Raw genomic sequence first — 15,189 nt, 5'->3', positions numbered from 1 at the left:
TTTTATCTTATGGCACAATGCTACAGATGTTGGCAGGCCGATCGGAGGAATGCCGACAAAAGCTGTTGGCTGTGAATCGAATGTTCATTTCTCCGTACGCCCTCTCCAAAAGTGTTTCGAGAATTTGATTGTACAGTTAACCATACCAGTCTAAGACTTCCACATCCATCATCTTCACTTCAAAGATTTTCTTGAGACCAGCAACCCTAAAAAATTGTAGTTTTTTTTTTTTTATTTATGACAGACCCCACAGAGAAGTTAGAAAATCGAACATTTAACAATTTGGATCAGGTTGTCTGTGGTCAATCAATCTACAATCTCAATACAAAGTAGCACACACATTAAGATTCTGTCCCACCATCGATCTTGAAGTCCTCTGAGGCAGAAATCTTGTGTGATCACACCCGATCTCACCAAAACAGAGAAGAATAGACACGCCGTGTTGTGAGCCGATGTTTCGCAAGCGTTTCCGATGAAGATCAGAGGCGGGAGTGTTGAATGATGCCATTTGGGGCGAAACGGGGACAAACAAACAGTCTAACAGCGGCTGCGGCAATCAGTTTGCATACCCAATTAACTTTTGTCCAAACTGTCAGAAACCATCTCAGGCAAGCTCATCTGCATGCTCGCCATCCTCATCGGTGTCTCGACCTGACTGCAGATTGTCGTCAGAGCAGACTCGAGTGAGCAATTGCTCACATTCGATGGCATCTGGCACTTTGGGGATGTGTTTTTCCTTCACAAGATAAATCCTGGTTTTCACTGTCGAGGACTCATGATGGACATCTTATACGGCGCCATATGACTGTCCGTTTTGCTGATGGCAACGTTGTGGTTTGGGCCGTTACAGTGTATTGGACATTAGGGTCAATGCACACGGGTGTATCTCAACCAAGGTAATGTTCTCAATAACAGATTTCGACAGATTTGTGAACAATATCTGGGAGGACTTTAGTGTATATAGACAAAGTTTTAAATCTTTAAATCGGCTCAGGAAAAAAAATGCTTTGTAGAAGTGTCGTGACAGTGTGACATAGATGAATTCTATTCTCACTATTTCTTACGACCAAACCCTTTCAAAATCCAAACAAACCCAACGTCAACCGGCATTCGAGACCGGTTTGCGTTCACCCTTCGAGGTTTCCCTTGTTAATCCTCACGCTTGGAGGATCAAACTTGACCATGAGGCAGCCCGATTAAAGCAGAGTGAATGCACTTGTTTTCCCAGAGAGGCGGCCAGCAACTTCCTGACGGCTCTCAGCCTTCAGCGGAAAAGCCGGAGTCGGCAGCAGTCCCACCAGGTCATGTCTGGAAACATCTGGGCCGCTCTCAGGATAGCTTTGTCCATGATGGATCAACCTGAACTCTTCCAGGCCGCAAACATCGGTGACCTGGATCTTCTGATGAGAGCCTTTAACTTAGACATATGAGGAATATAAGTACGGTAGTGACGATTGCATTTCCTCCTCTCTCTTCTAGCCAATAGCTCAAAGCCCAAAGTGGACACCCTCGGAATGCATCGGATGTAATGCGGGAGATGATTATTCTGTTTCTTTTTAATGCACGTTGTCCACCCCAATTAACTCGGAGCGGTTCTGGGGACAGGTTCTTCCAAGTGACTGCTTTGTGACGGATTTGCACTCCAATTTGCAAGTACCCCGAAGAGCACAAGGACGGGCGAAGATTGTACGAGCAATGCCTTAGAGAATATGTCAATTAAAAACGGGCTCACTCAATGGAACGGAGCAGAACAGGGAGGGATCGAGCGGACGGAACGCCGTGTACAGTTTGCTGTTTGCACACAACCGATGTGGTTTTGGGACAACAAAGCTTTCCCGACAAAGAAAGACTTCCGTGAGCAAATGAAAACAACTGCACCGTATTTCTTTTCCCGGCTTGGAATAACGCTCCCGGCATGACTTTTCAAAAGTTTCCCTTTTGCACTTGAGACAAACCGGTAACCTCCTCCATTCAAGTGGAATGTGCAAGCCAGGTTGTGTAAGCCTTACTCAAGAGCATGCCAACAAGATTTATTGATACTATTTTTATGGCAACACAAAATTACTAAGCCATTGCATCCTATATATGATATTACCAGACTGGTTTCACCTTTTTTTTAACTGCCATCTGCAAGAACTTGAAATCTTTTTCTCATTCGAGTCTCAATTTTACTTCCGTCATCAGGCATCATCCAATGCTTCCACCAAGCGGTGCACTTCAGTTTTGGGTTGGTACACTCACAGAAGGACAGAAAAATGTGGTATCTCGATAACCTTTCACAATGAAAATGTAAACATTTACACAAAAAGCTACAATGTACTGCTTGGTGGAAATGAGAGTTTGGTCCAAAAAAAAATGTGTAAGAATCCAGAAAAGTCAAATATCCGACGTTAAGTGTCCTCCGCCGGGTCATTGTCCGAAAGTCACTCTGTGAAGTCAGCGACATCCATTCCGATCCTCAAGGACCGGTATCATGCCCGTTTTAGATGTTCCCCTCTTCCAACGCACCCGATTCAAATGATTAGGATCGTTAGCAGGCTCCTGCAGAATATGTTGACGAGCTGATGATTTGAATCAGGTGTTTTGAAGGAGGGAAACTTGCAGCCCTTAAAGACCGAAGCATGACACCTGTGTAATAGCTCATCTGCTTTACTTTACATTTAGCCCAGCGCCCGGCCACGTCCCTCCCAGGTTGAAGATGATCCTATGCAAAAGGTCATGTTTTATGTTCAGCGCACCTTTACAACAATGAGAAGAATGTTATCAGCCTCAACCATTCATCTCCCCTCTCATACGGCTGGTGCGAGACAATGACGAGAGACAAACCCAAATCCGAAGATAAACGCAACACAAGCCATTTTGTAGCCTGTTGTGGCACACACTGTGCCATGTGCTTGTGTCATCTTTGTCCTCTTTTGCACCTAAAACATCAGAATATATCGCTGCTCCACTGCAGATCCCGTTTGACTTTATGTGGTCTACCTTTCGAAAAAGAACACCCAAGTAGTCACGGGAAATATGCAACTAATTAGACTTTGGAGGTAGTAAAAAGTGATACCAGCAATTAAATGGCCTCTTTGCTCAACATTGAGCAAACAGTCAAGAAATAAAAAGTCTATTTTAAAATGTTTAGTTTGGCTTCATGTGCGGCTATGCCTCCACTGATGTCCTCGGGCACCGCCCACCCCCAAAACCGCTGCAAACTGAACAGAAAGGAAAGTATGGATTTGGATTGCCCTTGCAGCCGTAATGCCAAGGTGGTAGTTGCACAAAAGGAATGTGTAACCACCAGATGCAGATGAGAACAGGTATTTCAGTGAAAACTTGCCCTCAAAAACACTCTTCATAAAACCAACCACTGCAGGCCAAAAACAATAAATCAATACCCAGAACTGTCATCAAAATCCACCCAAACAGGACCCGCGGGAGACAAGCACAAGCACCACATGAAAATGAACCGAGACAGGAGGCTAAGTAGACAGTGACTAATTACGCAATGAGAGACAGGTGGTGAAGACACAAGGGGGCAAGCCGATTGGCTGAGTGACATGCAGCGCTGAGGATACCAGGTGATGCTTCTTAAGTAATGAGCACAGACAGGGAAGACACCCAAAAACATTTAAAAAAAAGAGAGGCATGGGAACACAAAGTATACACTTGTAAAAACAAATGAAACACACAGCGGGAGCTGTTAAGTCTAAGAAGGAATTGTTTAATTTGTTTGGATGTTGTTCTTGTCTATGTGCCGACCCTGTCTTTGCTCTTTGCCAATCTTTATTTCAGTCTTTCCCAGTCTTTATTGAGCCAAAGCACATATTTTACTTGACAAAAATCCCTTGGAAAGACCACCAGGCAAAAATGTCACCAAAAATCTCACAATAAAGCGTCTCAATGTACTTATTTAGTGAGAAATCAGTGCCTGTTTAATTGAGCACAAAGCTGATACATTGCCACTTAATAGTTCTGCCTGCCACCATACATCAATGGCATAGACAGATGAACCATTGACATTATTTGTCGTAAATAAATAATACATTTTGGACCCTTCTTTTACACAAGATCATTTCTTGCGGGACGCTAATGTGGCTCCCTGGCTCAGTGGTTGGGAATCACCGCTATCCTTGATTGACACGCAGTATGTCAGAGGTCACTGATGTGTTCTAATCCTGTTGCTCGCGTAATTAATATCCAGGAGAGTCCTCAGTTTACGACGGTCCCGGCGTGTGTCATTTTGAGTTTATGAATGGTGTAGAATAAAGCTATTTTGTGCAACGGGGCAAGAATACATCAGCGCGCAGCACAAGAAGGCATGCTGAAGTGCCGCTTGTTTTTCACAGTATTAGTTTCTATTTGTGGGTGCAGGGGTGTTTTTTAAAGAAAAATATCTACTGTAATTATGAATTTACTACTGCGTTAACATCCCCTAGGTCAGTGGTGTGAGGACCTGCCGTCTAGTCCGGGCACGCAACTACAGCTTTTACAGGCTAAGACAAGTCAGGGCGGAAACACTTTGTGTCACCAAAAAGTCATGGGCAGGGGAGACCACAAGAGAGAGGTTGATGGTCCCCAAATAATGTTGTTGGGTTTTTTTTGTTTGTTTGGTTGGTTTTTACCCCGCTCTCTGTCCTTGTTATTTCAATGTTACACTAAAATGCAGCCACATAAAAATGGCAGAATGGCTTTGGATGAGTCGGTGGTGCCTCTGCGTCACAGCCGGCCAGCAGATCAGTTTGGGATTTTTGTTTCCCTTCTCGATTGGCCTCACCAACATTGTCCTACATGCTGACATTGCCAAGTACCCGCACAACGGCCAGCCCCGTTAGACCAATACAAGCCTCCATTCAACTTTCTCTTTCTTCTCACGAACACAGCAGTCATTTGGAAACATTTCACTGTCTATCGATGACGAGGGTTTCCAAATGTACAAAATCCAATCGAGTTTTCTGATTAAGGTTTGCAGGCCTTTACTGTTTTTGCTTAAAATGAAGACATTATTTTATTTTATTTTCAAGAAACCTTCGAGGGCATACTGTATTGCATTGAGTTGTCAGTAGAAGCGACTTGTTAAAGCCTCTCAGGTGAACAATCGTAGAGCATGCTCCTGAGAAACAAAACGAGCTTGAGTGCATGCCAGATCCTTTACACCGAGTTTGTATGCATGGATAACAGGGAACTGCTTTCTTTTAGTCCCAATAACTTAACATATATTACATTTCATGGCGGTTAAAAACTGGACCCTCGACAAGAAAGTGCATATACAGTACATGCATCTATATAATCTCAACTGCTTTTGTTTGAATGAGCAGCTGTGCAAGGGAGAAATTAATGGGGGTTGGGGGCATTAACTCTGAAGCTCTCGAGTACGTTACGAGAACACAACTGTATTGCGAGTCAATTTTCGAATGACCATATGACTTGACTACTGATAACATTTTCGAATCACCCCAACCATAAGAGCGATACCGGTACATTTCCCCAAATGTCTTTTCCTTGATGGAATTAATCGCGGTTGTCGGATCAGTGAATAAGTTAAAACCACTTTCATAGCAACTAATTAATCACATGGAGTCTTAACATTTTATGAGCGCAAGAATTTAGGGTCACAAAGATTAGGATAGTCATTATTGCTTATTTACATTATATGGAGGTAAAAGCTGGCAAGATGTTATTTTAAGTGTGACAATCTAAAAACGTGGAAAGTGTGACAGGGTCAAACTGAATATGAAATTGACGTTCAAAGTATACAGCCATGTAAAAGTTAAATTATTTGGATTTAAAAAAAAATTGTTTGTAAAATTTGCCGGGAAAGTTTGAATTACATGAAAACACAAATTATACTGAATATAAGTGGGAATCAGAAGAAAATGGAAGTAAATAAAGAAAAAAACTTTATGAGAACAACATTGAGGAGATATTAAGAAACTATAATTTCAAGAGAATATCATTGCTATGGTAAGAGAGAAAAAAGTAGGGATTTGAAAATGGAAAAAAAATCATGTAATTAAAGAGAAATAAAATGTACCATTGTTACATGGGAAAAAAGTCATAGAGACAAATGTATTAAGATGAGGACTTTGGTTCTTTTGCAGTGTAGTCCAAATACTGTCTTCCTTTCATTGCCATTTGATACCTTTGAAAAGCAGCAGTCCAGCACACTAAATTCTGCTCCTAAAACTGTTTTATTTGTCGTATTTCTCCATGTGATGAAATAGTCACTGAATTCTAAAATCTTCGACTAGATTTTATTCAATAATCATTATCTTGCCTTATGACTATCAATCTATAATTGTGCCTAGTCAACTTTCATGTCAACATGTCAACTTGTACTCATTTCAAGTTTTTGGTTCCAAGGTATAAATGGTTGAGGTTGAAAAGAGTTATCAGCAGCCTACTTTTGTCTTCACTCCGGTGCACAAAAGGCATTTTGCTGGTTTGTTTAGCCACACATCCGACATCGATGAAGCAAATGCTATTATGACGGGAGGACGTTGAAATGAGACGCTTTTATATCCATGGCCCTATTTAGTTCCACACTATAATGCATATTACTCTCCCTGTATAATCACAATGAACGCATTAGAACCTTTAAAATGAACATTATGAAAGTAATCTTTTCAAAATAAACAGTTGTTATACATACAAAGGCCATGCGTGTGTGTCTTTCTGTTGTTCCTGAAGGATATATTGCAAGTGCCTTCCTTGGAGGGGGTGGGCGGGGCAGGGTGGGGGGGGGGGGGGTAGATGAACAATGGCTGCTTCATTTTCGGGTCGGAACTTAGAAGTTATTTGTGCTGCTTGGGTACTTGTTGAAGAAATGCGACATATTTTGCAAACTAGGTGTGCCGTTGTCCTAGTTGCTTTGTTGATCAATCTAAAATCGAAAACTTATTGTTCTCGAACAAGGAGCGAAGCAAATTCAAAACAGCCTTTTGTCGGATCCGGAGCAATAGGTCTACTGGTTCAATTTAAATTGCGATTTAAAAAAAAAAAGTCTTCTTCAAACGCCTTTTAGTGAACTTTGCCATTCAGCAACTTGTGCAGAAAATAATACGGTAACATTTGCATTCAAATGCCGCTGGTACATTTTAGGTACATATGTCTTGTGAGTAGTGTACAAACTATACCTCCAGTGTCAAGGTCAGGGAGCAAAACCATGAGAGCAAAGAATAAGAATTGTAGACAACTCTTAAACTTTGCATTTACAAATGCCTCATTCGAATCCGGATTTTTCCACACCGTAAATCCAGCCTTAATTATGGCAATGCATCATGCATCTTTGCTAACTTCTCAACAAACTGCAAACAAACGACAAGAGTGGACAAAGTGTTGTTTATTAAATTACCCAAACATGGCAAGTCAACGGTGCCATTAAGCATCCTGTCATGACTCTATTCACATACGGCTAAGCCACATCTGGATAAACGCATACATTTCAAAAGTCAACATAAAACAATCTCTTGAGCAAAACTAAAAGAATGGGCACAAATCTGTTTCCCAAAAGAAAGGCAACAAAGAACCACTTGAACATTTAGTTACATGAAAAGAAAGCCCAGCCAAGTACGATCTTACAATCCAAATAACTCAGATGTCAACGTTTAGTGCACATGCTGACAGCGGAGACGAACCGAAGCCTATCTTGAACAACAGCTGGAAGGGAAAGCTCAGATGGGAATATACACGCATGAGAACACGATCGGTGCTTGGAGATTAACAGAATATGACACGACAACAGGGGATTAGAAGACATTCATCAGTCGACGCCGTGGAGATGACGTCACCGGGTGGCCGCTGATCACATGACAACCATCCATTTGACGCGGTGGATGGCAACAGCCGGCCGAGGCTTGCATAGAGATGTTTGATCATTCCCTCAATGCCCCCGGGAATTACACAGATATGGGGGGGCTTCCGTTGCGATATACTGCATTTAAACTTGCTCGGGCACGTTGTAGGCACGGACGGCGCTGTTGAAGGGAAGCACTACTGACAATATTACACTCGCCCTCAAGGAGAGACACGTCAGAAACCTGAGGAACTATACGAACCAATGTTGTGATATGTGGGTGTCGATCTCTCAAGTCTTGAATCACAAGCGCAGGCTAAAATCAGCAGAACTCCCCTTAAGGATGAGATGACGTACTGTATTTACCCCAAAATATTTACTCAACTGCAGAGCAGTGGAAGGGTAATTTATTTTAAGGCTACACAACATTCCACAGCCATACAGTTGACTGTAACGCAGTAGTATGACATTCCCTTTAACGCAGATGCCGCCCATCTCTGATGGCTTTTATTAAATACTTACGCCAAAGGCGACTTTGAACCACCATTCCATGACTTGGAAAAAGGCGGGATGAGTAAAATTCTCCCCAATCACTTGGCCTACTTGCTTTCTCTTTAGAATTCAGCTTTACAGATGCCGTTTCTGCTCTGCAGGCTTGTGATGACACATGCTGGTACTGTATCAGTCATAATAAAGCTAATTCCAGCTACTTAGTGATATGTTTTTCCCCTTGAATGGAACAAAGGAATTGTCTATTTGAAGTGTGGAGTTTTTTTTGTTTTCTTTTTAATTGAGATGGATGCACCAGGTGATAATCCGGGATACGGCGTCTACTTGGAGCAGAGGTCATTATTTGAGAAATCGCGGTTCAGCATTCACAAATTCGCCTCTTTGTAAAGTATGTTGCAGTTAGTTGAGGAGTTTCATTTGGCATGAGTCACGCTTCACGGCCATTTTTTGGCTTCTATATGCAATTTCAGACCTTTTTGGGTGGGTTGGGATTGTCAATGACTTGAGGATACTCAAGCCGCCTTAAAATGGGGCGCACGAAAACAAAACTATATTTTGAGTTATTGTTGGGAGTTCATACATTCAGTGCAGGTCTATACAATCCATGTTTGTCTTTATATGTATTAAAAGACCCAAAGTGTAGAAGCAAGGACCTCAATATCACTTATAACATTGAGTTTATCTCACGGACTAACAGTAGTAGTAGAGTTGACATTTTAAACATTTACATTCACTTCCATGTCGCTGGTTTTGACTCTGCTTGCGCGTGGGGTGCAAAATACCGTTGTTGCAAAAAGTGCTTTCAGTGAAGGAAAATACTTCATTGTTGAAGTATTCATTGAAAATACTTCAATGCTTGCAGCACTGAGTTGTTGTTCTTAAGAGTGACAAACTAGCATATTAAATTGGATCAGGGTTGAGCTGTTATGAAGCCACCAAAAAATAGTATTTGTCCAGTGTCAAAATACTTTCAAAGATTGGAGGGGGGTTGGGGATTTCTTCACATCAGAAATAAAACGAAATGAGCTAATTGCAAGTTGGCGTTAATGTACTGGTAGTACCTTGTCTTATTACAATACATATACAAAATGTACCTTTTGGAAAATACAGGCAGGCCATATGAAGGCATCTAAGAGATACCAGTGGGACATGATGTTGCATTACTTTGTGGGCAGAGCACAGCAGACATGACACAGTCCCTCTGGACGGACGACAGGCAACAAGCACATTCAACCCCAACAAAACAAAAACACAAAAAAGAGTACATCGCTTTCCCTTTGTGAACAGAGTTGCTCCTCACCGACCTCGTGGTTAACACACCTAGATGGTATGAGGTGACGTTTCCATGGTTACCACTGAGGCTGTGGGTAACTGTTGGGGGCCATTCTCTCAGGTGGATGACAGTGGTTCATTGGTTAAGGGGGTGGGGAAGGGGGATGGGGTGCTAACTTTAACTGCTTGACAGTCGATGGTAAAAGTAGATGTAGCCCAAGTCTTTTGGAGGCCTCTCTGATAAACAGACTTTGTGGTCGTTGTAGATCACCCACCTGTCGAAAGACGGACGCGTGTCATCATAATACGCATTGTTTAAGAGGGGACCTTTTGTCGTTGGCATACAAGTACACAACCAAATGCAGTGGTGCCTTGAGAGAAGTGAGAGGCGGGTATAAAGATTATAAAATAAAATAAAAAATAATGGTGAATAAATACAAGTACATTTGAAAGACTGTATTGTCTTGTCAACTCACCTGCCTTCTTTTTTAATGTGACAAACATAGTGTCCGGACATTGTGGATGCTCCCATGTGACTGATAACTGCGAAGAGCTCATAACCTGAGACAAGAAATGTGGGCACGGTTTACGATAAAGGCAAGCAAAATGAATGCATTTGAATAGAGCACATCATTTCTAAGCTATAACACTGACTTTACAAAGCCCTCGACTCAAACAACGAGAATGAAAAAAATGTTTTGTATGCAGTCTTCCCCTTTTTATCTATTCGTATCATCCCCTCCCAAAAATCTCTTAATTCTTTTAAGACTTACTGTTGGGATGCAGTATTACATATTGGGATTTTATTGTCTATTTATTTTATTCATACATATTTGCAAAAGTGGCACCCGTAACTCCAATGACGATGAGTCTGATAATGGATAGATGGATCATAACATCTATACAAATATAATAAATGAAATAGACACACATTACGACTCCCAGTAGTTCAGTTGGTATAGGTTACTTAATATGAATGTGAAGGTCCATTGAGTTGGTTCTTTTGGAGTGCACTACATCTTGGTAATGCTCAGAGATTCTCCTTTCAAATAATAAAAAGAGTCGTCCTTGCATTCATACAAAATGAATGGCGATGAAAAGCTGCAGACAAAAGAAAGTCATTGACTCACGTCCCGGTCCGTCTTTGACGCGCGGTCCCGACGTGTCCCCGTCTGGGGACAATGTGGAGTCACTGTGCGAGTTGCCGTTGGAGAAAGCATTGTCATTGGGCTCCGTGTCAGCCATGTTGGAAAGGGGGTCGCTCTCCTCCTCCTCTGGGTGGGTGAAGATCCAGTCCAGTGCTCTCTCAAGGTTGTTGTTCTTCAAAATGAAAAGACAAAAAATGCAGCGCCTCCATATATGACTTTTATTTTATGGAATTAATTGTGTAGCCTGAATGGTCACAACACAAAGTATCCTTGCACAATATCATGGGATCCAAAACAAAAGTTGCAAACGCCACACGGGAAAGCTGTAGCCGAGATGCAAACCCAGAACCTCGGAACGGTGAGGTAGACTCGTTGCCTCATCACTGAGCTTGACTATCATGCTAGTATTCCATCCATCCATCCATTCATTTTCCAATCCGCTTTATCCTCACAAGGGTCGTGGAGGGTGCTGGAGCCTATCCCAGCTATCTTCAGGCAGTAGGCAGGGGACACCTTGAACTGGTTGCCAGCCAATCGCAGGGCACACAGAGACGAGCAACCATCCGCGCTCACACTCACACCTGGGGACAATTTGGAGTGTTCAATCAGCCTGCCATGCATGTGTTTTGGAATGTGGGCGGAAACCGGAGTACCCGGAGAAAATGCACGCAGGCACGGGGAGAATATGCAAACTCCACACAGGAAGGCCGGGATTGAACCCATGACCTCTGCATTGTGAGGTCGACGCGCTAAACCACTGGAACACCGGGTCGCCCCATGCTAGTATTTTAACTCAATAATATGTGTGTTCTCACCAATCCAAACACTAACCACAATAATAAATATTAACATTGTCGGGCATTATCCATCATTTTTTCCACTGTATTTCATTCAATTACGCAGATAAATCAGATTGAAGTGTTTGTTTCTCCCTTCCATTGTCCACCCTTCGGTATTGCATCACAAATTTTTTTTTTCAAAATATTTTTGCGGTGGCACACGTCACTCGCCGCGTAAGCACCTTCCGAGAATGTTTTTTGGGGATCCAAAATAGATGCGTGATTCCTGGAGAATGTGCATCCACATAGTGCATGAGGGAGAAGTGTGATATGGCTTTTAGTTGGGTCAGTGAGGTTGAAGCGGGGAAGGAAAAATAAAAAAATAAATAGTACCTCCTCCTTATTTTGAGCTAATAATAACCTCGGTAGTGAGAGCCCCCCTCTGGCTTCACATTAATTAAAAGCAATATGTGTTTATTTGTGCGCTCATACTGCAAGCACTAGATGACAAACAAGGACGCTTTGGCTCTATTTCCATGCTTTAATAACAACCCACTGCAATTATTAAAGCGGAACCTCCAAAGTCGAACCCTTAAAGGTGACACACTATCTTGTCCTGCTGAAATCAGCTTATTTGTTTAGCCCGCTCACCAGCAGCCTCTGAAAACACATGTACCATTGTCTTTTCAAAGTCGCTGATGATGTAGCAGTACACTCGCCTGACTTGTGAGTGGGCAGCGTGGGATCAGTTCCCACTCAGTGACGGTGTGGATGTGAATGGTTGTTTGTTTCTTTTTGTGTCCTGCGACTGACTGGCGACCGGTTTGGGGTGTTGTCTGCCTTCCGCCCGAAGTCAGCTGGGATAAGCGGCGTTGAATTTGGATGGATGGATGGAAAAGGTACCGTATTGGCCCGAATATAAGACGGCCCTGATTATAAGACGACCCCCTCTTTTTCAAGACTCAAGTTTGAAAAATGACTTTTTGAACACCAAATAAATTTTTATACAGAAAATAATTACAGTACATCTGAAACAAATGATTATAACAATATATTAGAGAGAAAAAGCATGTTATTTTGCCTCATTCAAATCTAAAGTGCAATCACATTCGTAAATGAATGGCTTCTGGTTTTTGAAATGTAAATTACATAACTTCTCCTCAGCTGCCGGTTAACCTGGCCGATCTTCGACCCACTTTTCTCCAGATTGTCACTACGTTTCTCCATTTTCTCTTATCTCTTCTATTATTTTCTTCTCTTTTCCTTCTTACCGGTATTTTTCTTGTTCGTGCTAGCGGTATTTTTATTTTTATTCTTCGTGGCAGGGGTTCACTTTGGCCTGGGGAGTCAAGTTCAGCATTCGCTTCATTGATATCTGGCGCCATCTAGCATCGTGGATGGGTATAATGTCTAGACCCCGAATATAAGACGACCCCCACTTTTTCAGTCTTATTTCAATGCAAAAAACACCGTCTTATATTCGGGCCAATTTCAAACCCCATTTCAAATGAGTTTGATATTCTGCCAAAAGCTATCACTAGCAATGGCATCAGCTAGCCAGATGTTGAGCTGCACTGTGTTGACTCCAAACTGGCTATCTGTGTGGGATAAGAAATGAGCCCCGCAGTGAGTATGTAATTGCTGTGCCTCCATAGATGCCACAAGATGGCAGCAAAGAACTAGATAAAGCTCCTCAATTTACTTCAACATTGCTCCTTCACACCAATAAGTCACAAGATGGTGCGAGAGCAACACTTTCATATTAGACAATACTTTGGCAAATGTCAGTCTGTGTTGTGACCAGAGAGTGGACGCTTGACCGACCGTGGCTTTGAGCGCCCGGATGATGTGAGTGCGAGGGAATCCCATTGAAGTGAGGATGGCGACGCTCTCCTCGGGGGGTGAGTTGTCCAGCGGGGTGGCACCCATGGGACTGTCTGCGATGCTGGAGGGGCCCGGGCCCAACATGGACGGCAGCATGAGAGGCTCGGCAAAATCTGCAGAAAAGGTGAAGTGATTTGTTGACCACAATTACTTGCGGCAGATCAATATCATTATCCCCCTTTCCGTTCCTAAAATAAATTAATTCATAAATCAAGAGAGATTTGTTTTGGCCTATCGTAGTTGCTTGCTTGTGCTCTCATTTTGTATTTGAGGGTTTTACTATACTATTCAATAAACAACTAAACTCAACCCATCCCCTCTGCACAAGCGCGCACGCACGCATGCACGCACGAACACACACACACACACACACACACACACACACACACACACACAGAGTACTTAAGTCAAGCAGCAGCATAATGAAAACTTGCAACTTGCTTGTGAATCAAATTTTGGATGACCACATAAAGCAAAAAAAAAGGAGAAAAAATATAGACCAAGTGATGGCTCACGACGCAAAGGTAGTAGAAATGATATGATCCATCTGTTGGAATCTTAGTGTCCTGTTAGGTTTAATTCATCGATAGTGCTTTTGCGTCTACATTTTGTGTTAGTGTTAGGCTATATGCTAGCTAATACTTTTGATGATCCTCATGTAAAGAAGCTTTGTTGGTGTTGAATAATGTAACTCCTGAATTCTTGTAACATGGTTTCATTATTGTGTGCATAGCAGATGCATGACGTTGATTCTTTATGGTCTATTCCATTTTAAGTGATTTGCTACAATCTTTTGAATTTAATAGCAATTGCAAACTCCATCCTCCACACAAATAGCATGGGTTCAAGTAAGTCACAAGTTGAGAGTTGGGACTCGTAAGTCACAGTACAACCGTGTACTGTGAAAATCCATTTTAAAATAATCACAAAAACTGTAAATTCGCCAAATAGCGGGCATATCCACATTAAAGAAGTGAATGTGTGACACAAAAAAAATCTTCGATATAGCAGGACTGTGGCAGGTGAACTACGCTAGTGGCAATACTTTTAAGTACAGTATGTACATTAATGAACTTGAAAATAAAGTACCTTCAAACGTGAAACTGAACTATTCATTAATAAACAAGCCATTTGGGTACTTCTGGGAGACTAAAATCAAAGTGAAGTGGCCCTTCAGCAAGGACACTGCGACTGTAATTACGGATGGCCATAAACAGCCTTCATTAATCTCCCCACCATAAAAGAAAAATGCAAACTCCTTATCTACCCGCTAATGCCTTTATCTCCTTGTTTTGTGTCTTTTCCATCGCCACTCAATGTGTTGTCTAGCCGTCATAAAACTAAAGAGGTGAATAAATAAATGGCACGTTTGCACGTTTGCAAGAGGAGTTAAATGGCTGTTAAACTGCTTGTTTCCACTCCACTTCTAATGGAGCCCTTCTGCCTGGAAGTGCATATCTCACAGCATTGATGACAGTATATATTGTAGCCAGTTCTTTGGTTAAAAGCCTCAAAGAGACAGGTCACCTGTGAAAAGCAAAAAGCAAATTAAGTTCCGTATCAAAAGTGTAGACAAGGCCTTTCTAAATTTATCATTATTGTGTGACAATATCAAACCTCTTGACCGAAAAAAAATCTTTATTTGGTTTGACAAGACTCAAAAATCCACAGCTTCAAACATATGGACAACGTACGAAGTTGATTGCTCATCAACTTCACATCAACATTAACGTTAACATTTTGGATAGAACTGACATTGGGAATTAGTAAGTGAAAATATATCAAAGTCCAAAATTTATTTTCAACAAACCTC

At 41.9% G+C, this 15,189-nt stretch overlaps 2 protein-coding genes across 5 annotated transcripts in view; one reads left to right on the top strand and one right to left on the bottom strand.

Annotated features, from left to right (window-relative positions):
• pex5la (peroxisomal biogenesis factor 5-like a) overlaps window positions 1–6,637 on the top strand; it is a 73,592-nt gene extending 66,955 nt beyond the window's left edge. For all 3 annotated transcript variants that reach the window (XM_086116161.1, XM_086116159.1, XM_086116158.1), the window contains one exon: window positions 1,229–6,637. In XM_086116161.1, coding sequence (XP_085972287.1) covers window positions 1,229–1,430 — 202 coding nt within the window. In that variant the 3' untranslated portion in view covers window positions 1,431–6,637. The remainder of the gene's footprint in view (window positions 1–1,228) is intronic.
• Window positions 6,638–7,315: 678 nt separating this feature from the next.
• The window catches only part of usp13 (ubiquitin specific peptidase 13), a 36,711-nt gene continuing 28,837 nt past the window's right edge, over window positions 7,316–15,189 (bottom strand). For both annotated transcript variants that reach the window (XM_086116240.1, XM_086116241.1), the window contains exons 18-21: window positions 13,317–13,489; window positions 10,696–10,885; window positions 10,042–10,126; window positions 7,316–9,840 (exon numbers count right to left, since the gene is read on the bottom strand). In XM_086116240.1, the coding sequence (XP_085972366.1) occupies window positions 9,744–9,840; window positions 10,042–10,126; window positions 10,696–10,885; window positions 13,317–13,489 (545 nt within the window). In that variant the 3' untranslated portion in view covers window positions 7,316–9,743. The remainder of the gene's footprint in view (window positions 9,841–10,041; window positions 10,127–10,695; window positions 10,886–13,316; window positions 13,490–15,189) is intronic.

This window comes from Hippocampus guttulatus, chromosome 7, assembly GCF_054856545.1.
Source record: "Hippocampus guttulatus isolate MCC_2025c chromosome 7, RoL_Hgut_1.0, whole genome shotgun sequence".
Classification (NCBI taxonomy): Eukaryota; Metazoa; Chordata; class Actinopteri; order Syngnathiformes; family Syngnathidae; genus Hippocampus; species Hippocampus guttulatus.
Note: the sequence above shows the minus strand (reverse complement) of the source record. Positions and strands in the feature narration are given on the sequence as shown.